The following is a 27,492-nucleotide window of genomic DNA, read 5'->3' as shown; positions in this document are numbered from 1 at the left end:
GAGCTGCCAGGCCGCCCGTCGGTAGAACCAATGGCATGCGGCAGGGCGGGGCGATCGCGGCTGTAGAACGTCGCGAGGAGCCGCCCTGCCGGGAAGGAGCCCGAAGAGGAGTCAGCGGCACAAAATGGCGGCGGCGGCGGCTGCGACGGCCGTGGCCGGAGCCCCGGGGCCAGCGGCCCCCGCAGCAGCCGCCGGGACCCCAGGCTCGGGGAACACGGCTCCGGGGTCGCAAGGGGTGCTGATTGGGGACCGGCTGTACTCTGGGGTGCTCATAACCTTGGAGAACTGCCTCCTGCCCGACGACAAGCTCCGCTTCACGCCGTCCATGTCAAGCGGTCTCGACCCCGACACGGAGACCGACCTCCGCGTGGTGGGATGTGAGCTCATCCAGGCAGCCGGCATCCTGCTCCGTCTGCCGCAGGTGAGGGCGCGCCCGGGCGCCTCGGGACGGGATAACCGCCGCGCGAGCGCAGGAGTGGGCGGCTGGGCCCTTTGTTGGTGGGAAGGCCCGCCCGACTCTGTCCCCGCCCGGGCCCGGGCCCGGGCCCAGCGCTTCGCCGCGCCCGGCCCGCCGCAGGTGGCGAGGGAGGCGAGGCCGCGGGCGCGAGGGCTCTCTGTGGACGTGGAAGACGTGTCTTTTTTTTTTTTTAACAACTCTGTCGAGAGCCCCGCGAAGTCCGCGAGTTGTGCGCGTTTAATGCGAGGGCCCCCTTCGTCTTTTCTAGGTGGCTATGGCTACCGGGCAGGTGTTGTTCCAGCGGTTCTTTTACACCAAGTCCTTTGTGAAGCATTCCATGGAGGTGAGGGGTTCCTCCGGGGCTTCCTGCCCACAGAGATGTGCTGGGGGAAACCGGGCTGGTTGTCTTGCCCGATTGTCCGTGGGGCCGAGTTCCTGCCTTTCCCAGCGGAGCGCTGCCTTAAGGGCTTGTTGGAAGCCCCTAGTGCTGGCCGGGTGGGCTCCCTCGGTGCACCTGCTCTTGCCCTGGGAGCTGTCAGAGGCCGTGGGCGCCGGAACAAACCCGTGTGTTGCGATGCTTATGTTCCAGCACGTGTCGATGGCCTGCGTTCACCTGGCCTCCAAGATAGAAGAGGCTCCGAGGCGGATCCGGGACGTCATGAACGTGTTTCACCGCCTGCGGCAGCTGAGAGAGAAGAAGTGAGTCTGCATGGCAGCTGTCACGAGTGTCTGTCTCTCTTTTGGGGAGGTGTTGTTAAGTGGCGTGGGTGTTCCTGAGTCGAGATTCAGGCCGTGAGGTTTGTCCTGTAAACGTGTGCCCGGGGGCCTCCATGGTGGAGCACTTGCAGGGACCACAGCACGGAGGGCCCGGCCCTGTGGCCACCGTTCCCAGTGCCCGTCTCTGAAAGCTCTGAAGCAAGGCTCCGCCTCGTCCTGTGACTTTCGGGGCCGGTGTGGTCTCGGTCGTGGCGGTGTCCTGCTCCTCACGGGCGGTCGGCAGCTTCCCCGGCCGCCGTGCAGGAGATGGGAACTGCTGCCCCTTCTGTGGTGGCCACAGAGCCGCCTCCGGACGGGCCCCTGGCCCTGGCTGGAATGGTCGCCCTGGGCTGGGGACCACTGCCCAGACCCTGTCCCAGACTGGGCGCCCCTGACGTGGTGCCTGTGCTCTGGGAAGTGCAGCCTCGGCTGCTGGAAGGTCGTGCTTCCTTTGGTTCTCCGGTTCTCGGGTCCTCAGCACGTGCCTCGCACTGCGGCCCGAGCAGTTCAGCGCTCGTGCTCGGTGGCGGCTGCAGTGCCAGGTCTCCGTGAGGAAAGGGAGGCCACGGAGGGGACACGGAGGCCGGCGCTGGGGTCGGGTGAAGGCTCTGCTGGAAGGAAGGCGGGGAGGTGCTGGCCGCACTGGCTCTGCGGCGTGTGTGGCGGACTGTCGGCGTCGGGGCCCCGCGGGGTCGGAGGGGAGGTGGTGTCTGACCGCCGGGCTGTGTCTCCGCAGGAAGCCTGCGCCCCTGGTGCTGGATCAAGATTACGTGAACTTGAAGAACCAGATCATAAAGGCGGAAAGACGGGTCCTCAAGGAGCTGGGCTTCTGCGTCCACGTGAAGCACCCTCACAAGGTGGGTACGCGGCCCTGCTGCCCCGCGGGCCCCCTCGGGCTGCACCCCGGTGGAGAGCGGGCAGGAGGACTGACTGTCCCTGCCGTGGCCTCCAGCCCGTGCCCGGGACCTGAGCGTGCTCCTCACGCGTCAGACTTCTGCCTCCGCTGTTAATTCTAGCAGCAGGTGTTCAAGAGCTGTGAGAGGGCACCTGGCAGTTCGAGTTTTCGAAAATAATGGTGAACTTGTGACAGTGGAACCTATCAGTTTACCCTCCTCTTTCTCAACAGCTTATTCTCTAAAGTTGCTTTAGTCACGGCCTCATGTCCCCTTACTGGGGAGTTGGAAGAACCCCGAACCCTTTTCTTGGGAAACTGCTGAGGCGGCGGGCCCTGCTCCCCCCGGGCTCCGCTGAGGGGCTGCTGTGTGCGTCTGTGCTCGACCCCTCTCGTTGGCGGGGTTCCTTGTGCCGCTTCTCTTGCTCGCTCGACTTCCCGGCATTGACACGAAACCTCACTAATTTACTCAGCGCAGATTTAAAAGCTTTTCTTTGTCTGCTGAAAGCATTTCCACAGTGTTTTGTGTGAGGCGGTGACCGGGTGCAGAGCTGCCTAGGGCATGCCCGCCTCACTGGCGACAGTGTGGGAGAGGCGGGGCCTTGCCTGGGGTGCAGCCCGGGCCCCGAGCTTCCCCGCCCGGCTACGAAGGCAGGAGGCAGGCGCGTCGGCAAAAGTGCTTCCAGCTGAGCCGCACAGCAGGCCTCTGCCCGGGAGCTGCCCTGGCATCTAGCGCGAGGCTCGGATGGCTGCGTGGAGGCCCCGAGGTGTGAGTGCCGGGTGCCGCGATCCCTGGTAATGACCGCCCGCCCCGTGTCTTCCAGATAATCGTTATGTACCTGCAGGTGTTGGAGTGTGAGCGCAACCAACACCTGGTCCAGACCTCATGGTGAGTTGGCCTTCCTTGTTCCGGGGGGCCCGCCCGGGCAGTGCAGGAGTGTTGGTGTGAGGCGTGTGGGCAGTGGGTAGTCGGGCCCGTGACGAGGCTGTGGGCTGTCTGCGTGCCGGTGTTCCCGCCGCGTAAGCCCCGCCCCGCCTCCCCAAGGTCAGGCCCTGGTGTGACGGTAAGGTGGCCCACACCCTCCCCGACCCTGGAGAGCAGGCGGCAGGCTTCCCGGGGAGCGAGTCGCCCACGGCGGGCTGGTGCCAAGTCTCCCCTGCGACTGCTTCCAGCCGCCTCGCTAGGACCCTGCAGGGGGCGGGGGGCGGCTCGGACAGCCGAGTTCGGCCACGGTTCTGGGGCTGAGTTTAGTGTCTGCCCAAAGTGCCGCCTGAAGTAACGGTTCAGGGCTGGGCGCTGAGTGAGTCCCCCACCGAGTGGAGTCTGTGAGGGTCGTGTTTTTGCTGCCTGAACTGTCTGGTGCTGTGTCTGACAGAGAACCCATTTTGACTTTTCTTTTCTGTACTCTTTCAATCGAAGGGTAGCCTCTGAGGGTAAGTGACTAAGACTTCTCCTCTACTGTCCACGCGCTTCGGTGCAGGGACAGCGGCCGTCCCCAGCCACTCCGTGCAGGCTCTCCGCCGAAGGCCGGCCCTAGATGGTGGTATGCTCACGGTAGTCTAGTGCTGGCCCGCTGCTGCTGTGGTTCTGGCGGTCGCGCTTCTCGTTAACCTCTGTCCTGCTTGGTAATCGTACTGACTAGACGGGGCAACTGTCTGGACTTGAGTTTTCGTCCCTCTGAACTGCTGTACCTACTTGTGCCGTAAAGATGCAACACCTTTCTCCGACAAAAGCTATTTCGGAAGGCCGTACGAGTCGGCCGATGGGGGAGGGGACCTCGGTGTGGGATTCCGGCATTCCTTCTGGAAGTTCCAACTTCCTCTTCCCGGCGCCTGAGTGGGGCGCCCTGGTGAAAGGTTTGCATCTTTACGCTCTTCCAGGGACATGTTTACATTGTAACATTTCATATGTAGCAATAAGTTTAAATGTACGTTTTGAGGACTTTGTTTTGTTTCTAGTACTTTAAAAGTTAATGGATTAACGTTGTTATCACTGTTTGAGTACTGAAACTTTATTATTAGAACTGGAATGTTTACAAAATGTCAAGCTGCTCACTTGCGATGCTCTGGTCTGTGTGGCCGCAGTGCCACCACCCAGCCTCGTCCTGGGTTCCCTCCTGGCGCTGGAGCCAGAGCTGCGGGGGCCGGGGCGCCCATTGGCGGGCGTAGACGGTGACCCCTGTCGGTTCCCCCTGGGGCTTTGGAGCCACAGGATGGGGGGGTGGGGGCGGGGCTGGATCCATCAGATCCCAGCGGGATCCGGCTCCCCCGCGGGTGCAGCCGGACACTGGTGTTGGGGTGTGTTGGGAGCAGTGACCGTATGACCTGTTTGACTGTTTCCTCATGGAATTAATCCTCTGTGTGTGCAATATGGGTCAAGTTTAACGTCAGGTCTCTGGGTTTGATCTGTTAAATCTTAGAAAAATATACATGAAGAAAAATGTTAAACGCAACCTATTTTAAAATCGTTTAATTTTGGAAAAATGCAAATGTTTTGTATTTCTCTATTTCCTCAAGTATGATAAAGTTTTTAAATGTACTGATTGTGCTGAAGCTGGTGGTATTTTGTTGCTGCTGTTTGATTTTATGAATGTTCATTTTAAGACTTCTTGTTGCGATGGGACAGTTTGGACGTGGGTCTTTGCTAAGCCTGAGAAGAGGACTGCTCTCTGGGCGCGGAGCCCCCCGCACAGCGCTCCGGGCTCCCAGGGCTCCCCTGGAGGACCCCCTGCGGAAGAAGAAGGGCCGGGCGGTCTGGAAGGAAGGAAGGAAGGAGCACCTCGGAGGAAGAGGAGCTCGAGAGGACAGCCGGTCTCAGACACGCCTCGTGGCTCGCGGCTCCGTGCCTAGCAGTCCATTGAGTTTGCATGCTCCTCCGCACGCCGGATTCCGGGCGTTTAGACCTCTCTAGCCCAGCGCTCTCTCGCCCCTCCGGTAGCTGTCTTCTTTCTGAGGCTTTGTGCTTTGCATGAGAGCAGGCCACAGTGGAGAGGGAAAAGTAAAGTTGAAGTCGGTTCTCTTTCATAGCAACACCGATGGTCTGACATTCAGCCAGCCTAAAAATTGTTTGCCAACAATTTCCCTTCTTCCTGTCCTGTGTTCAGAAAAAGCAGCTAGCACACTTGCCCCCGAACTCGAGGGTCACAGGGCTGCGTAGCCCCCGTCCCGGCAGTAGCCTCCCTAGGGGAGCAGTGGCCCCCCCGGCGGTGCAGACGGGCGTCCGGTCGCCAGGGCCTGCAGCCCCTGCTGTGTCTCCTTCCAGGAACTACATGAACGACAGCCTCCGCACAGACGTGTTCGTGAGGTTCCAGCCCGAGAGCATCGCCTGCGCCTGCATCTACCTTGCCGCCCGCACGCTGGAGGTCAGTGCCGCCGCCCCCGGACCCCCCCGGAGTGTTCTCCAGCCTGTGCTTGCCGGTGCCGGTGCCGGTCGGCAGCCTCGTTGGCGGCCCGCGGGCCCCGCGGACGAGCGTGACGTCGTCGGTGTCTGTGTTCGCAGATTCCTCTGCCCAACCGTCCCCACTGGTTTCTTCTGTTCGGGACGAGCGAGGACCAGATTCAGGAGATCTGCCTGAAGATCCTGCAGCTGTACACTCGGAAGAAGGTGGCCCTGGTTTTCTTTTTCTCGTGGTGGACATTTGTGTTGGACTAGAAGCCTCTGTTTCTCAACAGGTGGGTTTTGGCTTTTCCAGGTTGATCTGACGTACCTGGAAAGTGAAGTGGAAAAGAGAAAGCATGCCATCGAAGAGGCCAAGGCGCAAGCCAGGGGCCTGCTGCCGGGCGGCACCCAGGCCCTGGACGGCACCTCGGGGTTCTCGCCTGCCCCCAAGCCTGGTGAGTCTCCTCCCTGCAGGCCAACCGCCCCTCCTCCAGACCTGCCTGAGCACCCACCGCAGGCCCTGGAGCGCCAGCAGACACCTGGTGGCCTTCGGAATGGGATGGCCCTTGGGAAGCAGTTTGCTTTCATCATTCTTCTATTTCTATGAGCAAGGCAGTGGGCGGGCTTCCAAAATGCTTCTGCTTGCCCAGCCTGCCTAGTTGTGTGGACCTGTAGCTGCAGACTGTGGTCAGACCCTGGCGTTAGCACGGCACCTGCCCCCAGCCCCTGAGAGGGGCCGAGCCAGGCAGGCGGCCTCCTGCATCTCTTCGGTGTGCGTGGAGGCTCCGCGTCCCAGGCTGGGGGCGGGAGGCCACTGTGAATCCCACAGGAGTGGCGCTGTCTTGTTCTGCGAACCCACTGTGTAACGTGATTTCTGACGGTCGGGTGTTGACTTCTCGTGTGCGGCTCTAGCGGAGTCTCCCAAAGAAGGTAAAGGGAACAAGGCTTCCCCACTCTCTGCGAAGAGCGCCAAGAGGAAAACGGAGGGTGTGAAGAAAGCCAAGGCCGACAGCCCAGTGAATGGGTGAGTGCCTGGGCGTCCCGGGGCCCTGGGGGCTGGCGGAGCGCAGGCCTGTGACCGCTGCCCTCTTCTCAGCTTGCCGAAGGCGCGAGGCAGCGGGAGTCGGAGCGGGAGCCGTGAGCAGAGCTACTCGAGGTCCCCGTCCAGATCCGCGTCTCCTAAGAGGAGGTGTGTGCCCGGGGAGCCCAACGCTGGCGGGTGGGTGTTCTCCCCAGGGTGCAGAGGCCAGGTGGCCGCCCCTCGGGCCTTTGGGGCAGTTGGTTACCCTGTCCTTCGCAGGAAAAGCGACAGTGGCTCAACATCTGGAGGGTCCAAGTCCCAGAGCCGGTCGCGCAGCCGGAGTGACTCGCCGCCCCGACAGGCACACCGCGGCGCTCCCTACCAGGGCTCCAAGGTGAGGAGCTACCGCAAGTCCAAGGACTGCAAGTACCCCCCGCCGAAGCCGCACGAGTCTCGGAGTCGGAGCTCCTCCCGCTCGCGGAGCCGCTCCCGGGAACGGGCGGACAGTTCCGGGAAGTACAAGAAGAAGAGTCATTACTACAGAGACCAGCGCCGGGAGCGCTCACGGTCCTACGAGCGAGCGGGTCGTCGCTACGAGCGGGACCCCCCGGGCCACAGCCGGCGTCGGAGGTGAGGCGCGGGGGCCTGGCGGGCTGCCCTTCCACGTGGGCGTGACTGGCCTGTGGCGTGACTTTTTGTAAATGGTTGTCGACCTCGGACCTTGTGATGAATTTGGAGATGGAATCAAGAGGTTGGCGCGGTGCCCTTCCGGTCGGCCCGGGCGCGGTGCCCGCCGGTGCCCGCCTCGGCGGCCCTGCAGCAGCAGCCTGCGGGGGGTTATGCACATCCCAGCGGTGTGGATCGGTGCTAACGACGGGCTTTCTTCACTCCCATACTGATTCTCAATCACGTTAAACCGAGAAGATGAGTTTTAGAACCTTTGCCTATATTAGGTTGTACTTATGTACATATTTTGCAGTTTCACAATGATAAAATGGCCTTAATAGCCCCTTATTCTCTATCCACGTTGTAAATAAACGTGTTTAATACAAGTTACAGCTATATATGAAAACTCAGAACTTGGATTCTGTCAGCTTAAAACTTGTGTAGAGAATTCTGATTTTTAAAATGTGACGGTCTTTAGATCTGTGTTGAAAGTCGTATATTTTTATCTGCAATGCTGAGTGCAGGCCACCAGCCAGCCCCTAATAGAGGTTTCCTATATATGCATTTTGTGTGGGTGAATAAACACGACTCTCTCTACTCAGGACATGGGGACATTAAAGACTCTAGTGTGTCCTGCTTGCTTGTTTGCGCGCAGCCCGCGGCACCCGTCCCGGTGCTGCCTGCGCTGCCGGCCGGCCGCCCGGAGTCGTGTTCGGCGTGGAGCTCCCGCGCGCCCGCTCTCCCGGCAGAGGCCGGCAGGGGCCTCGCCCGTCGGCACGTTCTGGCAAAGGCTGCTTCCTGTGGGCGAGGAAGGGAAGGTTTGGAAGTGCGAAACTGCCTGCCCCCGAGGGACGCCGGGCCACAGCCCATGGCCGGTGTCAGGCCGGCACGGGCCGGAACGAGACACTGAGAGCGTCACCCTTGGCATTGCGCCCCTCAGCGTGGTGGCAGGTGAGTGGGCAGGCAGGGGTGCTGGGGAGCAGGGCGGGTGGGTCTCGGGGCCTTTTCCCACCCTTCGGTGCACTGAGGAGTGAGGGCTCTCCCAGACGGCATCTGTGCAGCTGGGAGGGCGCTGGGCCTGGAGGCAGGCGTGTGTGTGGAAGCCGCGCAGGCACGGAGATGGGAAAGCCGGGTCACCTGCCGGGTGGCACACGGGACAAATCACAGAAGTCTGGGAGGCCGTGCAGCTGATGGTTGCGGGGCAGGCCCACGCACAGACCTCCTCAGTGAAGCAGCCTGGGGGGTGCTGGCGGGGCGGGGTGGGGACAGTGCCACTGGGTGACCTCAGTGGGAGAGCAAGGCTGGGAGCCCATGGTTTCGGCTCTCCAGCTGGGTTGGGTCCTGGGGGTGACCGGGCCTGGCCACTTGCTGTTGGGAATCGCTGGCAGAGCCACCACCCGGATTCCAAAGACCTCACGGCATCCGCCACCCCTGCAGGTCCCCTCGGGGACCCTTGGGCCCAGCCAGACCCAGGGCTCCGTGGATGCTGCCTTCGGTGTTTGGACAAAAACACTTCTCTGATTTTTCTCTCCACAGGCACGGTTTGGGAGTTCGCTTTCAAAAAGGGAAAGGAGCCCCAGCTGGTGTGGCTCGGTGGATTCGAACACTGGCCTTTGAGTGAAGGTCGCCAGTTCGATTCCTGAGCAGGGCACGTGCCTGGGTTGCAGGCCAGTCTCTGGCTGGGGGCGGGAGGCGACTGGTTCTTTTCTTCCCGCGCACACCGATACTTCTCTCGCTCCCCCCTTCCTACTGAAAATAAAGTCTTGAAACAAAAAAAGAAAAGGAAATACACCTCCGCAACGCACGGAGCCTGGGCGCCAGTCTGCCCTCGTAATGCCTTCCCCGGAGGGAGGGGTGGGGTTGGGTGGGGGGAGGCCAAGTCCCGCGGGCGCAGCACCCCAGTCTCTTCCGCGAACTCCACTTCCGTCGCCGGAGTGACGTCCCTCGTTCTCAAAGGCTACTTCCGCCTCCTGGGTGTGACGGGTCCTGTCAGACGCGCGTTTGCCCCGCGCAGGCGCAGACCCCATTCCTAAGGGTTGTGGGAGTTGTAGTTTTCTCGTCTCCGTAAGGGCCCTGCCGAGGCGGCTTCCCTGGCCGGAAACCGCTGCTTTCTGCTCTCGGTGGAGCCTGAGCCCATGCGAAGTCGGGTTCCGTGAGGGCGCCAGGGAGCGCTGGACATTAGAATTGTCGGGCTACGGCTCCGGGGGTCAGGTTTAGGAACGGACCGGAAGTGTGTGAGCGGGCTGGCGGCAGAATGGTCAGTTTTAGCCTTTCGGGTCGGGACTGCGAAGGTTGGGCGGGTGGCTGTGGTGTGCGGGCTTCGGGGACAGCTGGGCAAACCGATGGACTTGGGCCGCCCCCCGCCCCGGGCCGGCCCACGGCCGCGGTGCTTCGCTGCCGGCCTTGTGGGCGTTCGAGCGCGGACCCCGACCCGCGCGGTGGGTGGTGCCTCGGCGCGAAGCTGGGGCCCGGGGAGGGTCGGCGACCTGGCCGGGTTCGCTCAGGAAGCGGGGTTCGTGCCCGCCCCTGGCCGTTGGAGGGAGCAGTGTTTGAAGTGAGGACCTTGCTGTGGGAGAGGGTGAGGAGGGGACGGGAGGCCGGGTCGGCGCGGGGCTGCGGGCGCCCACCCCCGCCCGCCGGGCCTGCTGCGCGCGCGCCGCGGGCCGCTCGGCGTGCCCTCAGCGTGCACCTGTGTCCTAGCTCCCCTGAGCGCCTGGGGCCGCCGCCACCCGCCGACCATGTTCCTGTCGAGTCTGACTTCTCAGCTGCTCAGGGTCGTTCCCCGGGCAGGTAAGAGGTCCCGCGGGGCCACACAGGCGCGGTACGCACGGGGTTAGGCACGGGTGGCTCACTGGTGGAGGCCAGGGCCCGCCCGCGCCGACGTCCCGGCAACAGCCAAGCATCCCAGGGGGGAGTCGGACACCCCACCGCCTGGGAACGTCAGCAGGGGTTCAAGCCAGGCCATCCCACTCCGGAATGGGGCTCCTGTCCCCCGGCCCCATCAGGTCCAGGGGGCAGGGTCTGGTGCAGCCCTGTGGGTGCTAACTGCCGTCGTGTTTCCCGCAGGCCTCAGCCGGCCCTGGCCTGTCTCAGCGCTGCTGGGCAGCCATGTCTGCAGGCCTCGCTACAGCACGCAGCCAACGGGCCCGAGTCCGGCTGTTGTTCCTCCGAGCAAGGGGGTCCAGCTGGAGCTTGAGGAGATGCTGGTCCCCAGAAAGATGTCCATCAGCCCCCTGGAGAGCTGGCTGACCGCCCACTACCTCTTGCCCAGACCGGGCGCTGGGGCCCCAGGGACCGTGGCTCCCGCCCAGCTTTATGAGTGTCCCCCTGGCCAGGTGGGGGAAGGGGCTGAGCAGGGGGACGAGGGCGTGCGGGATGCCCCCGGCGTGCAGTGCAAAAACGTGCTGAAGATTCGCCGGCGGAAGATGAACCACCACAAGTACCGCAAGCTGGTCAAGCGGACCCGGTTCCTGCGCCGGAAGGTCCGGGAGGGACGCCTGAAGCGGAAGCAGGTGCGTGTCGGGGCGGGGGGGGGCTGGGGGGGGGGCCTTGTGCAGGGCTGTGCCCCCAACCAGCCCGGGTCCCGCCCTCTGCCCGCAGCTCAAGTTCGAGAGGGACCTCAGGCGCATCTGGCTGAAGGCGGGCCTGAAGGAGGCTCCCGCGGGCTGGCAGACCCCGAAGATCTACCTCAAGGCAAAATGAGGGCCGAGGGCCTGCAGCCCCTGCCCCTGCCGTTGTCTGTCCTAATAAACGCTTGCAGAGCTGTGCCCTCTCACCCGCCGTGAGCTGCCCTGGGGCTCAGCAGGCGCCGGCCTCTGCTGCCAGAGGCCCCCCCGGGGCAGATTGGCAGTCAGCCCCTCGGCCGAGCTGGCCCTCATCCCGGGGCCCGGCCTGCAGGGACGGCAACCTCGGGGTCCGTGACCGTCGCCCGGGGGAGCAGTGGCAAGCAGAGGTGCAGCACTGCGGGTGGGGCGCGTCTGTCCCACTGGGGGAGGCAGCCTCTCCGTGGGCACCCACTTGGGTGACACTAGGGGGTGGGGGGCACCCAGGCCAAGGTGTGTGATGGGGGGGCTCAGGGGGCCCCCCTGGGAAGATGGGGAGAGGAGACAGAAAAGGTCCCGGCTCCCCCAGAGGCGACGGGAGGTGTCCTGCGGGCCCCAAGAGTCTGGGTCCTGACTGACCCTCTGAGCCGCCCTGTTCAGGGGGGCCAGGGGCCTCTGGCCTGCTGAGAGCTCCTAGTTTGCTGCCGCTGCCCGGGGCCCGAGTGGGGCGGCCTGGAGGGTGTGCCCAGCAGGTCCAGGGTCGGGGCCGGCCGAGGAGGGTGTTGTGTGCAGGGCTGAGGAGCCCTGGCGCCTTTGCGGGAGCCGGGGCCCCCAGTGACGCTGGCGTCCTTCAGGGAGCGGAGGAGGAGGAGCACGTGGCCTGAGAGGGGAGCCAGGCCCTGGCCCAGGCTGCTGTGGAGACCGGCCCTGCCCCAGCTCCTGCTCTGCGCCCCGGGTCAAGGGGAAGGAAACCAGCGCGTCCTTGCTGAGCTTCCCGCCATTCCCCAGCCACGGAGGGCCACTTCCCGCAGGCCATGGGGCTCCCTGTCGTGGCAACGAGTGCAGGAGCTGGGTCTGAGCTCCCTGCAGAGCAGATGGGAGCACCGCTGTCCCTGGGGAGGAAGGGGCCACCCCGTGCCGAGAGCTCAGGGAGCCGCGGGGAGCCTGGCAGCCCTGCCCTGGGTGCGCAGGGTGGGCCCTCAGGGGACCTGGGCCACTGAGAACACGGGCCTGCCTCTGCTGGTGGCTGCCGGGGAGCACAGTCAGGCTCCCCGGGGCCCCTGGGGTCTGGGCCGAGGCCAAGACGGTGGGAGGCCTTGCTGGCCCAGTCACAGGGCAGACCCCAGGGAGGGAGGTGCCCGGCCGGGTCACGAACGTCCCTCCTGGGCGCTGGGTTCCCAGCTGGGTTGGGGCCAGGGCCTCAGGGCCACCGTGGGGAAGTCGCCCTGAGGTGGAGTGGACCCTCCCTCCTGGTGCCGAGCCTGGCCTCCGCCCGGCAGGGCCTCAGCACAGCCTCAGGGTGGGCTTACGAGGCCCCACCTGTGGGAGGCATTGGCCTCCACAAGAAGGCCAGAGGGTGACACCCCCACTGCCAGGCCAGGCCGGGCTCCCAGAGGCCAGCCCACGGCCCACGAGGGTTCGGTCACACCCTTGGGGGGTGTGGCCAGGAGTGTTTCCCAAGTGCGTTGGTGTGGCTCTCCCTCCTTGTGTACCCTGGACACCACACAGCACGGCCGTGGCCGCAGCTGCAGTGGCTGCCCGGCGGCTGCTCCTGCTCCTGGGCTCCTGGGAGGGGCACGTGGTGCTCTGGCATTAGACCTGTGGAGATGGGGCCTCATCAGGAGCCTGGGGAACTCAGGGGGTGCGGCTGGCCAGCCTGTGCAGGGAGCCACAAGCCCAGAGAGCCAGGGGCTGGCAGAGCACCCCTGGGCCCATCTGCTCCAGCGTTCTTCACCCTGGGGTGGGTGCAGGCTGGGAACCAGAGGCAGTTTGCCTGTGGCCTCCAAGGCCCCTCGGTCTCACGCCCCCTGCAGGCCGGGTCATGCTCAACGCCCTCCCCTGTGCGGGGCAGCCCCCCAGAGTAATGAGTCTCAGGGTTCTGGTGTCAGAGCTCAGACTCCTGGGGCGCCTGCCACTGGCCCTGCCGGGGCCGCTCCAGGGCCTGCCCAGCCCCCTCCTGCCTGCGGGGCCCGGCCCCCGGCAGCCCCTCTCCCGGCCCGCTGGGTGGCCTGTGCACAGCCCCCGCTGCCTGTGGCCTGGACACTTTTGGGCCCCAACCACGAGCTCAGGAGGCAATTCTGGGGTTTTATTTTTGTCTCTGCAGCCCCTCCCAGCCCACAAGAGGCTGTTCTTTCCCTGTTCCCTGCGGAGCCTCCACCCTGCCCCCCAGACTCTGCAGCCCCTTCTCCCTGTGTCCCTCCTCTTCTGGCCTTGGGCACCCCTCAGCCAGAGCACGAAGTGGGGGGTGGAACAGGGGGTCCTGCAGGCTGCCTGTGGGGTGCGGTCCTGACCTATGGCCAGCCCCTCGCCCCAGCCCCAGCTGCCCTGAGCTGGTGCCTGGGTCTTGGGTTCCCGCCAGGGCCCACGGCTGGTGGGGGTGGTTTGGGGCACTTGCTGGGGACTCTGCCTCTTGGGCAGCTGCTCCATGCCTGGGGCAGGCGGGTGTCTTTGGGCCTGAGCATTCCCGCCCGCGTGGTGGGCCCAGGCCCGGTGGGAGGACGCTGATGCTGGGCACTGGGTCCCGGTAAGAGCCCGCTGGGGTGCCTGCCACCTGCGACGCCCAGAGGTAGGCACAGCACGCATCCCTGCTGAGGGGAGACGGTGTCGGGGTGGGGGTGGGGGCAGGGCTGGGAAAGAAGTCCGCTCTCCTGGCCATCCTCGGCCCACTCCTGGGAGGACGCCCACTGGAGCCACACCCCCCCGCCCCGGGGCTGTTCTACACGGAGCCCTTGGGACTCCGCAGACCCAGGATGGGATTACGAGGCCCCACCTGGGGGTGGCCCTGGCCTCCACGCGATGGCCGGAGGGTGATACCCCCACTGCCAGTCCAGGCCGGGCTCCCAGAGGCCAGCCCATGGCCCACGAGGGTTCGCTCAGACCCTGGGGGGTGTGGCCAGGAGTGTTTCCCAAGTGCGTTGGTGTGGCTCTCCCTCCGTCTCCCTGGACACCACACACCTCGGCCGTGATCACAGTCTCTTCAGGGGGATGGAGCCACCGCTCCCGTTGTCGGGACGCCTGGGTCGGGAGAGTTGGGAAAGGGGACGGAAACCGGACTTCAGCACCTGAGGGTGTGCACCCTTTCGGGAAAGTCCTGCTGCTGCCAAAGCTGCAGCCGGAGCGGGGGGTGGGGGGGGGGGAGGCTGGGGCACCGGCTGGCCGTGGTCTGGGCTGCGAGCTCACTACCAGAGCGGGTGTCGCCCGGGGGGCCTGCCCTCGTGTGACGCGACCTCAGTGTTTGCATCAGCTGCGAGTGCGGCTTTGGGAACTTTTTAGAGAGAGTTTATGTATTTTTAGAGAGAGGAAGAGAGACAGAGAGAGAGACAAACATCAGTGTGTGGTTGCCCCTCACACACCCCCTGCTGGGGACCTGGCCCGCCACCCAGGCCTGTGCTCTGACTGGGAATCGAACCGGCGACCCTCTGGTTCACAGGCCAGTGCTCCGTCCACTGAGCCACACCAGCCAGGGTCATTCCAGGACATTGTAAAAGGTACCGGGACCTGATATAGCAGCTTCCGGAAGTATCAGACACACTCATGCAAATCTCAGCTAAGTTTTCCTGAATTTCCTAGTCTGGTAAGTTGTATTTTTTTCCCCAAAAAGCGTGTCAGGGTCTGACAGATGTCAGCGTGTGTGTTTGACGGTGTGAGGTGGGAAGGAGGGCTGTTCCCGTGTCCTCGCCCCCGTCTCCCTCCGCCCCTGTGCCACGTCGTCTGCGAGACGTCACAGTCCCCTCGCTGTCCACCAGCCCCTGGGCCCTGGGATCCTGCTCTGTCCCCTCCCTGGTCTGGGCTGTGACCTGCTCAGACCAACAGAGTGGGGCGATGCCGCCCAGCTCCGAGCTCAGGCCCGTGGGGCTGGCAGACCCCCGTGGGCCGAAAGGGCCTGGCTCAGACCACCGAGGGAGGCGGCTGTGTGGGGAGGGCGGGCCCAGAGGGCCTGGCTGCGAGAGGACGGCCCTGCAGGTCCAGCAGCCCCGGCGGGGCCATCGCTGCCCCACCCCCGTTGTGGAAGGAACCCTGTGAACAAGCCCTCCCAGCGGCCCCGCCAGGGCTCCTGACCCCCACTCGGCCGTGTGTGGGGTGGCCGAGACCCTGAAGCCCCCTTCCAACTCCGTCTGCACACGTTACTTTGAATTCCCCTGTGGGAGAAGTTCCGTTTGTTTCCTGTCACTTATGTCAGTGTAGCCTCCTAGGTCCGAGGTGCGGGGCCCTGCAGCCCCATCGGGGCTCCTTGCATGCACCCCACTTGGCTAGCACCTCCCGCCCTGTCCGCCCGGCAGGTTCTGCTGGCCTTGCCTGCCCTCTCCCCGCCGCGGGGCCTGAGCGAGCCACACCCCAGGGAGCCCAGGCCTGGGTGTGGGGTGCCCCTGTGGCCTTGCACTCTCAGGTGGCCGGGCTGGGACACCGAGGGGTGCGGCTCCCACCACTGGAAACCCCTGTGGGTGCGTGTCCGGTTCCCGAGTGCGTGCTCAGCAGCGTCAGAGCTGGTCACCACAGCCGGGGCAGAAGACGGGTCACGGCACGGGGACGCTGGTTCTCCATCCAGGAAGCCCCGGCGTGGACGGTCAGGCCGGGGTGACCCCCACATTATGCCGACTGATGTGGTTGGCTCATGGGCTCGCCCCACCACGACGCGACTGGTTCAGCGCAGGCTCCCGAGAGGCGCGGGGTCGCCGCGAGCCCAGCAGGTGTGCGTGTGGCGCAGAGGACGGGAGGGCAGCGTCCCGTCCACGGTGTGTTCCCGACAGGAGGGCCCCGCCCCCCTCCGCAGGTTGGGGACTGAGTTCCTCCGGCTGGGCCGGTCCCCACCGGGGCCGAGTGCTCCGCCTGGCAGCCGTGTCTCTGGCGCCAGATGCCCCCGTGGTTTTGTGCCGGCTCTCGGCATCACCACCCTGGTGACCCGGCCGGGCCACCCCGCGCCCGCTGACAGCCAGCTCCCGGCGCCGCCTTCCCCGAAATCGGGCCTCAGATTCAGAATTTGAAAAACTGACCTTTTTTTCCCCCTGGCTTCAACCACAGACATTCCCTCCTCGCAGCCCTGGAGCGTGGGAAGTGCGAGAGCCCACCACGCAGGCGGGGCGGGTTCCTGGCGGCAGCCCTCGCCAGCATGCAGGGACTTTCCTGGGTGTGGCCGGCCCTCACTCGTCTGGGGGCGGGGGGCCCAGACCACATAAGGACCTCCCCCTCATCCCAGGGAACTGAAAGGGGTGTGCCGAGCGACAGAGCATCAGTCGTACAGGGACAGCCCCTGTGCCTGTCCCCGGCGTGGGAGCCCCCGGGCGCGGAGCCCACAGAGGAAGTCCCGTTGGGACGTGTCCCGCCTTCCTGGGCTGCTCAGGCACCGGGCGGTGCGGTTTGGGCTGTGTCGGGGACGGGACAGGAAAACAGTGTCCGTGCGTCAGACTGCCCCGGGCACTCGGTGACCCGCGAGGTCCGACACCTGGAGCGGTTTGCTGTCCTCCAGGTGCACAGACGCCCACTCGGTGGCCGTGGACAAACACAGGGCAGGTGTGCTGCCCTGAGAAGGGACCGTTCTCCGGCCCCCGAGCTGCTGTGTGGCCTGGCCACACGCGGTCGCCGCTGTCCTCGCGCTCCCCTGCGACCCACGGCGTGGCGGGGGTGGGCTCCTGGGGAAGGAGGGCCGAGGGGCCGCTGTGCAGCTGGTGGTCTCCATGCCGGACGCCAGGAACAGACGACCTGGTGGGTGTTCAGCTCGACCCGGGACCCACGGCAGGCGGCGGAGCACATGGACCGTGCCTCGGAAACCTGCCCTGGAACCCTCGGTCCAGCGAGGGGGCTGCACGGGCCACGGGAAGCTCCCGTGGGCAGAGCCCGTGTCACCGGGCCCGTCCGAGTCCAGAAGGAAACCAGGAAGCGGCTGATGTCGCCAAGACGCCGACGAGTCTCGGGAGGACGTGACGCGCTGCAGGGTGCGCAGCGTGGTGCTCCCTGGCCGTCCGCGGAAACGCAAGGGGCGGGGGCGGCTGGGGGACAGGCCACACCCATGCCTCCCCTGGCTCGGCTGGTGTCTGGCCTGCAGCGGGGGGGGGGGTACGGGGGGACAGCGCCGGCTCTGCGGGGGCTCAGCAGCCCCACCCTGCGCAGCAGGGAAGCCCGGTCTGGAGGCGCTGGACAAGCCCCAGGCAACGCTGGGTGCGGTGGCTGTGCCGGCTTCCACGGTCACAGGGTGGGGGGACAGTGACCGTGGCCTGGCCAAGGCTCCGAGTCGGCGGCTGCGTGTCCTGGGCGCTCGTGGCCCAGCAGCCACGGGACAGGCTCTTGCTGAGCTCAGCTCCAGAGCGGGCGTGATGCTGACGGAGCCATCCCCCGCCATGGGGTGGTCGGCGGGGGCAGGGCCTCCCCTTCCAGCCGGCCGGCGCCGGCCGCTCTCCTGCGGGTCCAGCAGTGGGAACTGGTGTGCAGCCGCAGCCGTGCTGAGCGTCGAGTGTCGAGGCCACTCCCCAGGTCAGGCGTCGGAAGCCACCTGTAAGGACGCAGGACACACGTGGCTGCAGGAGGCTGGCGTGGCGGCTGCTCTGCCCCCACGGGCACCAGCCTTCCAGAGGAGAGACGGTCTCTCCGACTCCTGGGCATGTGGGTGGGCGTCCGTCCACAGTTCGCAGTGCGTCGGGGAAGCTGCAGGCAGCCGCAACTGACAGGGCAGCGGGGCGACGAGGGCCGGTTCCCGCACGGCAGGAGAGGCTGCAGGACAGAGGCCAGCCCTGGGCCTGCGGCCACGGTCCTGGTCTCGGGGCCCGACAGCAAGCAGGTCTCTGCGGGTCGGCCCCCCCAGCCGCCTCCGCCCCCACGGAGCAGGCCCAGCACGGGGGAGCGCCTGCCCGAGGCCGTGGTTCCCCGAGGTTTCCCCAGGAGAAGGCCGGCCGCCCTGGAGGGACGTTCGTGTGTGTGTGTGTGTGTGTGTGTGTGTGTCCATCTTCCCGCCCCCGCTCTCAGACCGGTCAGTGTGCCCCGCAGCCCCTGGCCGTGCGGACAGGCCCCTCTCCCCGGGAGGAGACCAGAGCACCCCGCCTCTACAGACCACACCCATGCCTCCAGGGGACGCGGGGTCCCCACCTCGTGGCGAACCACCAGGACTCCAGAAGCAGGAAGAGCGTGTGTGCAAGTGGCCACTGCCTGCAGGACGGTCAGCCCCAGCGCCGCTTGTGACCCGTGTCCCGCTCTGCCCACGTGTGGACGGTGCATCGGCACTCTGCCCAGGAAATGCCGGGGCCCCTCGGTGCCCCACCGCCCACCACGCGCGGTCTGTGGCCAGCAGCCGCTTCGCCTTGTGCCACGGGGGGCCACACGCCGGGAGACGGTCGTGTTTGTCTTCTGTGGCTGCGCCCCTGTCGCCCGCCACGTGCTGAGCGGTTCGCCGCCACCCGCTCGTCCCCACATGGCCCCCTGGGCCAGGCAGCCGCGTCCTCAGCTGGGGGTGGGGTTAGGCAGACACGGTCCCTGTCCTCCTCGGTGGGTGGCTGGGGCTGCCCTCAGGGTCCGGCCACACGGTCCCCTTGGGGGCTCTTTCCCGGCTCGGCCTGCAGGGTGGGGGGGCTGCCTCCAGCCCACTTTGACAGGGACTCTGACTGTGGGGTGCCACACGGTCACCGCTCCTGCCGACACTCCAGGAGGCCCACAGGGTATGGACACAGCGGCCGGAGCCCCAGGGAGCACCTGAGAGCTGTGTCTGGCGCCTGGCCCTTGGACGGCTGTCTCCCTTGAATGTCCTGTGGATCCTGCAGACCGGCCCGGCATTTCCTGCGTCTCCAGGCCACGCCCCTCCCACGCGGATCCCCGCCAGGTCCAGGCCGCCGCCTCCTCTCCATGGCCTGCACCGGCCCGCCCTCCTCACCTGGGAGGCGGCGCCCCTGGCCGTCACTTGTGGGAGTGGCTCCCGGGGAGGCCACTGCCGTCCCCCTGGGGGAAGAGCCCGCTGCAGCCCCGTGGTGGCCCGGCTCCCAGGGCGCTGGTGGGCCCTGCGGTCAGCGGGCAGCCCTGCGACTCTGACAGCCCCAGCAGGGCTGGGCCTGACACCCCCTGCACTGCGACCACCCCAGCCCTGCACACAGTAGGCACTCAGCCCTGCACACAGTAGGTGCTCAGCAGCCAGCTGGTGCGACCACGTGTGTGAGTGTCTGGTTGCGTCTGAGTGCCTGTGGTTTTCCGCCCCGTGAGCCAGGCTGCCTGGAATGTCCGCGTCCCCGGGAGCAGGAGCCAGAGTCCGCTTCCCCGCGCCTGCTGGCTGACCCCCATGCAGCCACGCCACCCAGGAGAGGGCGGGGGCTGGGCCAGAGCCCTGGGTGGGGGGATGTCTGCCCTGATGGTTTTCTCCTCAGATGGAGGGGCCGGGCGAGGCTGGGGGCTCCGTGGACCGTAGGCACTTGGGGGGGGACCTGGGGTCTCAGGCCTTGGCAGTGGGAGGGGCCGGTGGCCTGGTCAGCAGCCCAGCCGCCTGCTGGGCCTCTGCTCCTCTGGGGCCGCTTCCTGCTCAGGATGGGGGCGGGGCAGCAGCCTGTTGCTGCCCTCTCAGCCTCCCCCCCTCCCCGCCTGCAGCAGGGAGAGGAGAGGGGAGGGGCCGGCCGGGCGGGGAGGGGCTGCAGCACCCCGGGCACCTCACCGCAGCGCACCTGGCTGTGCGGCCCGCGGGAGCCCGCGGGAGCCCGCGGGGGCGCACCCCTCAGACCTCCGTCTGCGCTGGGGCCGAGTCCGTCCGCAGCGGGAGGACCCTCAGCACCGAGGCCCTGAGGCCAGGGACCCAGGGGCAGTTCAGGGGTGCCCCGGCGCCCCCAGGCTCCTGGTGCAGGGCTACGAGCTGACGGGCAGGGTCCCCAGCCCCGCTCCAGCTCTGGGTGGCCGCGTGGACACCCTGCCCCACGGAGGGAGGCGGGAGCAGAGGACAGAGACGGAGAGACAGATGGGAGGGCGGGGGCGCAGGGGTGGGGGGGGAGGGGCAGCCACCGCACTAACACAAACCAGTTAGAAAAACAGGAGAGAGGCCAGGCCCCGGGGCCTGCCAGGCGGCTTGTTTTTCCAGAATGAACGGCCCAGGGAGGAGCTGGAAGTTCTGATCCCATTTTGGAAAATGGGCTCCGCCCCTCGGGGCCCGGGTCCTGCTGAGGAACCGCCATCGAGTGGGGGGGGTGGGAGGCTCCCCGATGTCACCCCAGTCCGCTCGGCAGTGGCAGTGGCACTGACCTCCTCCCCTGGCCGGAGGGCCTGGGCCATCGGCCGGTCTGAGGATTTAGGGGCCGGGCAGGGGTCAAGGGCTCGGCCGCAGCCCACCAGCGACTGGGGCCTGTGGCGGTGATTCAGCCCCAGCGGCTCTGGAAATCGCGATGGGGGCCCTTGTGGTCGTGTGGGTTTTCCTGAGGTTTGCCTAACTACAAGGAGTGGGTTCGGTGCACAGCGCGTGCCCTGTTATTTCCCGTTTGTTTATGTGACTTTGTAGGTTTTCCCAGAGTTTCAAATTTGTGCCTTCTGGGGTGGGGGGGGGGTGGACTGCTATGCCCACTCCTTCCTCCCCTCTCCTCGGGGGTGGGTGGGGTGGGGGCACCCCTCAGGGCAGTGCAGTCCAGGCTAGGTTTCGGGGACTCCAGACTCTGCCCTAGAGGGTCGGCAGATGTTGGGGGGCAGTCCAGAGGGGTGGGCGTTGCTCGCCCACTGGCCCCTCGGTGCTCAGGGTCCCTGCCCTCGGCACCCGACTCCTGTGACAGGGGGCGAGACTCGCAGACAGCAGGGGCCCTCGGTGCTGCCCCCCGGCCCCTCCCAGGGCTGGCGCGCTTATGACCCCCACTTCACCGATGAGGAAATGCGGCCCCAGAGGGCAAGGGCAGGGTCCTCGGGGCTAGCGGGACGTGACCCCGCCCTGGGATGCCTTTTCCCGGCCTCTGGCCTGCAGCTGCACAGCAGGCCGAGGGCAAGGACCCACCCAGTGCTTTGGCTAGGCTGCCCTCGGACCTGGGGCCGGGGGACGCCCTCAGGCAGTGTCTCCCCGAAGAGTGGGGTGAAAGGATGCTCACCCCAGAAGTCCAGCCCCGCAGCAACCCTGGACGGGCCCCCACGTGTCACGGGCACACACAGGCGTCTGGGGCCGTGCCCTCCGGCCCTCCGGCCCTCTGGGGGCTGGGCTGCTGCCCCTCCCCAGGACCCGCGCCAGGGAGGGGCGAGGTCTCCGCCTGGACTCCCCTCGCTGTTTGGGACTCGGTGGCCACAGCGCCCCTCCCCCCGGGCCAGACGAGGACGGAGGGAGGCCGAGGGGCCGGGCAGGAGCGAGGGGCGGTCTGCAGCCCGCCGCCCGGCCCAGGGCTCCGTGATGTCATGGCGGGTGCTGAGGAGGGGCGGGGGCCGGGCTGTTTTTCTGGAGAGGGAGAGCCGGAGGGAGCGAGACAAAGCGGGGCCGGCCGGGCCGGCTGCAGCAGGCGCCATGCAGCCGCGGCCCCACGTCCTGCTGTGGAAACTCCTGCTTCTGCAGAGTGAGTTCGGGCGCGGCGTCCGGAGGCACGGCCGCCAGGGGGTCTGAGCGAGCTCGGGGTCCCGCCTGCCTGAGCTCCATCCCGGAGAGGGGGTGGGACGCCTCCCCCCCCACAGGCCCCAAAGCTGGGAAGGGGCTCCAGTGTGGGGACCCTCAGTAGGAGCAGCGCACGATGGCACGGGCGCCCAGCACCCAGGAGGGTGTGAGTGTTTGAGGTCCTCCAGAGCGCCCACCCACATGGGAGCCGGAGGCCAGGGAGGGCCGGGAGGCTGAGGCCGCGGGCTGGGTGTGTGCTGCACCCCGCTGCGGGGCGAGTCCCCCGGGCCTGCGCTCCCAGTGGTCAGGAGGGAGCCGGCCGGGGCTGTGGGACTGGCAGGGTCTGCCCCAGCTTCCCTCCGAGGCTCCCAGGCCCCGGCCTGCCCCAGGCTGGCCTGCTGACGGGGCACATTCCTTCGTCCCCGGCGCCCAGCCACATCCCCAGAGCGGGAACGTGACTCTGAGGTGGCAGCTGGTGGGGTCACTGCCCCTGTCCAGCATCTCTGTGCTCCAGAAACCCGTGGTTCAGAAAGGCCAGCGGGGCTCCGGCCTGGGAGCTGGGGGTGGGGTGTGGCTCCCAGTGGACAGGGGCCGGCAAGGGCTCGGGTGGCCTGGCCCTCGGGGGATGCGGTGCTGGCCACACCTCGCACCTGGTGCGCCAGGCTCTGGTGGCCTTGCCCTAGGGATGCCGGGCCTTTGGCGACCAGCCCCACCGCCCCCTCCAGAGGGCAGGTGCTGTGGGACCGGCAGGCGGGGGCCGTGGGAAAGGCGCCTGAGCCACGTGGGGCTAGACGAGGCCCCCTGTGTCTTCCTGGCTGGACTGGCTCTGTCCTCACCCATCCTCTGGGTGTTGTTAGCACCCACCTCAGCGAGGACTGCAGAAGGGACCGGGGGCTGAGGCCCTTCCCAGGGTGCTGGGGATGCAGAGGCTCTGGCCGCCCCTCCCCCGCATGACCCACTCTTCCTCCCCCCCCCCCCCGGTGCCACTGTGCTGCTCTCCTCAGGTTAGTGACTGTCCCCTGTTGCCCATGGCACGGCCGCCCTGCCTGGCCGGCCCCACCCTGCCCCTGTCCCCTCAGGTCCCACGCGGCCTCCAGTGACTTCCCTCCCCACCAGGGCCACCTGGGTCGGTGCCCGCAGGCAGCTCCGTGGTGTCGGAGTCCGCAGTGAGCTGGCCGGCGGGGGCCCCGGCCGTGCTGCGCTGCCAGAGCCCGCGCATGGTCTGGACGCAAGACCGGCTGCACGACCGCCAGCGCGTGGTCCACTGGGACCTCAGCGGCGGCCCGGGCGGGCGCCCCGCGCACCGGCTGGTGGACATGTACTCGGCGGGGGAGCAGCGTGTGTACGAGTCGAGGGACCGCGGCCGCCTCCTGCTGCCGCCCTCCGCCTTCCAGGACGGCAACTTCTCGCTGCTCATCCGCGGTAGGGGGCCTGGCACCGTGGCGGGGGCGGGGGGAGGCGCGAGCCCAGCCCGCGGAGCTCACGGCGGGTGTCGCCCGGGGCCGCAGCGGTGGAGGAGACGGACGAGGGGCTCTACACCTGCAACCTGCACCACCACTACTGCCACCTCTACGAGAGCCTGGCCGTCCGCCTGCAGGTCGCCGGCGACCGTGAGTGCGCCGCCGCTCCCCGCGGCCCCGCCCCGGCCCCGCCCTCCTCCCGGCCCCGCCCTCCCCGCGGCCCCGCCCCTGCCCCTCCCGGCCCCGCCCCTCCCCGGCCCCGCCCTCCTCCCCGGCCCCGCCCCGGCCCGCTGCTGACCGACGTGCGTCCCCCAGCCCGGGAAGCCGGTGCGCACTGGGACGGTGAGAAGGAGGTGCTGGTGGTGGAGCGCGGCGCGCCCGCGCTTCTGACGTGCGTGAACCGCGCGCACGTGTGGACCGACCGGCACCTGGAGGAGGCGCAGCAGGTGGTGCACTGGGACCGGCAGCCGCCCGGGGTCCCACACGACCGCGCCGACCGACTGCTCGACCTGTACGCGTCCGGCGAGCGCCGCGCCTACGGGCCGCCCTTCCTGCGCGACCGCGTGGCGGTGGAGGAAGACGCCTTCGCGCGCGGCGACTTCTCGCTGCGCATCGCCCCGCTGGAGCCGGCCGACGAGGGCACCTACTCCTGCCACCTGCACCACCACTACTGCGGCCTGCACGAGCGCCGCGTCTTCCACCTGAAAGTGACCGAGCCCGCCCCGGACCCCGCCCCCGCCCCCGCCCCCGCCGAGCCGCCCCCGCGGGACTCGCCGGGCAACGGCTCCAGCCCCGGCAGCGTCCCCGCGCCAGGTGAAGGAGGCCGCCGCGGGCGCCTGGGGAACGTCTGGGAGCCGGGAACTGCTACCAGGGGCCTGGTGTCAGCGAGGGGTGGCCCCCGCGGGCTGTGGCCGCCTGTCCCTTCCCCAAGATCCACGTGGCGTCGCGAGAGCGGCTCGGGTGGCGGTGTCCCGCGTGGCGAGCCACGCAGCGGGCTCCTTGACCCGCCCCTGCACGGCCCCTGCAGATCCCACGCTGGGACGCGGCCGCAGCGTCATCAACGTCATCGTCCCCGAGAGCCGGGCCCACTTCTTCCAGCAGCTGGGCTACGTGCTGGCCACGCTGCTGCTCTTCATCCTGCTGCTCATCACCGTCGTCCTGGCCACGCGGCACCGCCGCAGCGGAGGTGGGCCGAGCTCCGAGCCCCCGCCCGCGCGCGTGGGAGTGGGGCCAGGACTGGGAAGCCTCCCCGCCCAGAGGAGGGACCTGTGGTGCTGCGGTGCGGCACCTGGGCAGAGGGCCGGCAGGGGACCCCGCGACCCTCCGTGATGAGGGCTCCTCAGGGCGGGGCCCCAATGGTCCCCAACACCGGTCTCCCCTCCCAGGTTATGAGTACTCGCCCAGGAAGCCGCGGAAGTCCAAGAGGTGAGTGCCCCCTCCCGCTGTCCTGGGCGGCCAGCCCGGCCCCACTGCTGCCCTAATCGCCCCCTCCCCTCCCCCTCCCCCTCCCCCTCCCCCTCCAGGAAAGACGGGAACACGGCGGAGTTTGCTGTGGCCACCGGGGACCAGGCTTTCTACAGGACAGAGGACATCCAACTAGGTGAGTCCCCCTCCCCCGTGCCCACACAGGAACGCAGGGGCGAGGCGCGCCCGAGGGGCTCACCTGCCCTTTCCCTACCACAGATTACAAAAACAACATCCTGAAGGAGAGGGCGGAGCTGGCTCACTGCCCTCTGCCCGCCAAGCACATCGACTTGGACAAAGGTGAGCGGCTGGGAGCCAGGCCCCCGCGCACGGGGCCAGGCCGAGTCCCACTCTGTGCCCTCCCAGGCGGACCCCCTGCGACCTCAGCTTTCCAGAAATCCCCGGGGCAGCCCTGCAGGGTGGAGGGGTGGAGGGCAGCCACCCACCCGCTCGTCCCCTCGGCTTCCAGAGTTCAGGAAGGAATACTGCAAGTAAGGTGATTGGGCTCCTGGCCGGCCAGCGGGGCTGCCGACTCCTGTCCGTCGAGCGCGTCCTCCTGACTGACCCTTGTCCAGCTCGCCTGGCCCCTCCCCCAGCGGCTGGTCCCGCTGTCCCAGAACTTGGCCTGAGCTGGTGCAGAGCAAGGCTGCCACCAGAGCCCTCTCCTGGGAGCTGCCGCCCTCCTGGCGAGCAGCAGTGGGCTCCGTGGGCCCTGCGGACGCTGCGGCCCACGCCCTCAGGGGCCTGCTGGGGGGGGCTCACTGCTGGCCCCGCCCCCTCGGCACCTGGTGCCCTCACTGATGTTTGCTGAGGCCTCCTGGCAGCCCGGCCTCTGCAGGAGCAGGGCAGCAAGACGCCCTGCGGGGGCTCAGCAGGGACTTTCGGAACCGGGTCAGCCTCTGGGCGTCTCCAGGCCTTCCTGGGGGGAGCTGCCTGCTGGCTCCCAGTCTGCACCGTGGCCGCCCAGCCAGGCTTCCATTGGCTGCACTTGGGGGCCCGAGGATGGCACATCCCAGCGGGGGGCTGGCGCCCCTCTGTGCTGCCTCAGCGGGCTGCCCTGGGCCCTTTCTCTGTCTCCCAGCCCGCTCCGGCCTCCCTCCGAGTGAGCTGCCTTGACAGTCTCTGGGCTCCTGGAGACTTTTGGTTCCTCCCTGGGCTGCAGTCTTGGGCCGGGGACGTCGTCCGGCTTCTGTCCTGTCCCAGGGCAGGGGAGGGTGAAGGCGGTGCTGGAGCAGCCTGTGTGGCCGCTCCCGACACCCACACTCCCTCCTCTTGGGAAGTTGCCACCATCACAATAAAGACCCTGTCGGATCTTCAGACTTGGCCCCAGGTGTGCCTCTGCTGTCCCTGCCCATCCCGGGGGTCCAGTCTGGGCTTCGGAGCCCCCACATGCTTTCTGTCGCCAGAAGTCCCACCGCCAGCACCCACTTGGCCAGAAGGTCTGGTGGGGTGTCCTGGAAAGACGGACCTCGGAGTCCTGCAGCACTTACGCCCGGTCGGGGTGGAGTCTGGGGTCGGCTCCCGGGGACTGATTTGGATGCGGGGCAGGGGAGCACTCTGTGGCCCGAGGACAGAGGGGGCAGTGTCAGCCCCGTTCTCTGAGGAGCAGGGAGGGCTAGACGTGGGGGTACGTAGGTGGAACAGCGGGAGGAAGCCCGGCACCTGCAGACAGGGTGCCCAGGTGCCGGTGCAACCCTCCTACAGGGCAGGGGCTGCGGCAGGGAGGAGCCCCAGTCTCCCAGCCCCGACCCCATCCTCCAAGGCCCCTCCCTCCAGGACAGCAGGGAGCAGGAAAGCCTGGCTGTCACCCGGTGTCTTCAAAGTCCCGGGAGCTGGTGGGTTAAGGGCACGACCTGACCTGCGACACGAAGAGGCACCAGCCACCCCCACACTGGGCATCAGCGCTTTCACCTCCGGGAAGTGAGAACTCTGGGGCTTCTCCTGAGAAGAAGTCAATAAACTCACACAAAGGAAATAAGGACAGGAGACCTGTTACTTTGCAGACACCAGAAACGGGGGTGGGAGGAGGGCAGCCCCCCGGACCCCCCCCCACCCCGTGTCACAAGCCAACAGGGGACGGAAGCTTCTGCTGCTTTCAAGGTGGCTGGATGGAGGTCGCTACCTTTTCACAGTGGTTATTTATTTTAAAATAAATTTTACTTTATTTTTTTTTTTAGAGAGGGGAGGGAGGGGGGAGGGGGGGAGAGAGAGAGAGAGAGAGACATCAATGTGCTGTTGCTGGGGGCCGTGGCCTGTAACCCAGGCATGTGCCCTGACTGGGAATCGAACCTGTGGTGCCTGGTTCGCAGTCTGGGCTCAATCCACTGAGCTACGCCAGCCAGAGCCACAGTGGCTATTTAAAAAGGTGCCCAGGAAAAGCACGGTGAGAGCTCGGGTGGGAACCCCAAGCGCGGAATCCAGGGTCTGGTGTGAGCAGTGTTGTCACACTGGCTGAGGCCAAGGCCAAGACCCAAATAGCCAGCCCCCCCACCTCCCCCAAAGACACACACAAGGACCCATGGTGGCAAAGGCAGGGAGGGAAGCTGGCTCTGCAGTGGTGGCTTGCCTGAGCGTGGCCTCTCTCCCAGCCCAGGGACTCCTGGCCCCTGGTGGCCACCACCTCCACTGGACAGGGCCCCCTGTAAGGGCTCAGGCTCTGGGCACAGACTCTCCCTCCCTCAGGGCCTCAGCCTGACCCAGTGGCGGCAGCTGGGGTCAGCTCTCCGAGTGTCTCCCATGACTCGGGCTATCAAGTGGGACAGATGACCTGGGGGGCCGGAGAGCCGCTGGGGCATCAGGTCCCCCTGTCTGTGCGGCCAGCAGCCTTGTGCATGGCTTGGAGGATGCTGCTACCCCGTGAGGCCTCAGGCAGGCACTGTCTTCCTCCCTCTCTGGACATCCGGCACAGTCTCGATGGACATTCCCTCCGAGGCCACCCTGCCTGGCTTCTTCAGGGTGCCTCTGGGGAGACCGCCACCTGAGGGCAGAAGGTCCAGGCCTTGCGGATGGGGGCCGACCTCCCAGAGGCTAGGGGAGTGGAGGTCAGGCCTCCAGCTTGCACTGACCCCGGGGACGGTCCCAACCTGGGCTGGTCCCAACCTGGGCTCAGGGACTTTTGTCTGCACTCTG

General features: G+C 67.1%; 3 protein-coding genes across 6 annotated transcripts; all 3 read left to right on the top strand.

The window, feature by feature from the left end:
* Positions 1-75: 75 nt before the first annotated feature.
* Positions 76-7,655, top strand: CCNL2 (cyclin L2). Of its 4 annotated transcripts, XM_028513947.2 has the most exons (11): positions 76-421; positions 726-800; positions 1,047-1,156; positions 1,950-2,070; positions 2,930-2,994; positions 5,368-5,467; positions 5,605-5,709; positions 5,798-5,939; positions 6,397-6,508; positions 6,581-6,673; positions 6,785-7,655. In XM_028513947.2, the coding sequence occupies exons 1-11, from the start codon at positions 125-127 to the stop codon at positions 7,137-7,139; spliced, it is 1,575 nt and encodes a 524-aa protein (XP_028369748.1). In that variant the 5' UTR covers positions 76-124; the 3' UTR covers positions 7,140-7,655. The 4 variants fall into 4 exon arrangements, with proteins under 4 accessions (XP_028369748.1, XP_028369749.1, XP_035881057.1 ...); XM_036025164.1 differs by lacking the exon at positions 76-421 and having other exon boundaries at positions 778-800; positions 1,047-1,160; positions 1,954-2,070; XM_036025165.1 differs by lacking the exons at positions 76-421; positions 726-800; positions 1,047-1,156; positions 1,950-2,070 and adding an exon at positions 3,526-3,539.
* Positions 7,656-9,235: 1,580 nt separating this feature from the next.
* Positions 9,236-10,936, top strand: AURKAIP1 (aurora kinase A interacting protein 1). The gene is made up of 4 exons (XM_028513351.2): positions 9,236-9,428; positions 9,872-9,961; positions 10,238-10,683; positions 10,772-10,936. The coding sequence occupies exons 2-4, from the start codon at positions 9,910-9,912 to the stop codon at positions 10,871-10,873; spliced, it is 600 nt and encodes a 199-aa protein (XP_028369152.1). The 5' UTR covers positions 9,236-9,428; positions 9,872-9,909; the 3' UTR covers positions 10,874-10,936.
* A 10,252-nt stretch (positions 10,937-21,188) lies between these two features.
* On the top strand, positions 21,189-25,684 carry MXRA8 (matrix remodeling associated 8). The gene is made up of 10 exons (XM_028512495.2): positions 21,189-21,404; positions 22,420-22,443; positions 22,556-22,861; positions 22,948-23,049; positions 23,215-23,712; positions 23,927-24,085; positions 24,285-24,324; positions 24,423-24,499; positions 24,583-24,663; positions 24,833-25,684. The coding sequence occupies exons 1-10, from the start codon at positions 21,245-21,247 to the stop codon at positions 24,856-24,858; spliced, it is 1,473 nt and encodes a 490-aa protein (XP_028368296.2). The 5' UTR covers positions 21,189-21,244; the 3' UTR covers positions 24,859-25,684.
* Positions 25,685-27,492: the final 1,808 nt, after the last annotated feature.

Source organism: Phyllostomus discolor, chromosome 5, assembly GCF_004126475.2.
Source record: "Phyllostomus discolor isolate MPI-MPIP mPhyDis1 chromosome 5, mPhyDis1.pri.v3, whole genome shotgun sequence".
NCBI classification, from domain to species: domain Eukaryota; kingdom Metazoa; phylum Chordata; class Mammalia; order Chiroptera; family Phyllostomidae; genus Phyllostomus; species Phyllostomus discolor.
Note: the sequence above shows the minus strand (reverse complement) of the source record. Positions and strands in the feature narration are given on the sequence as shown.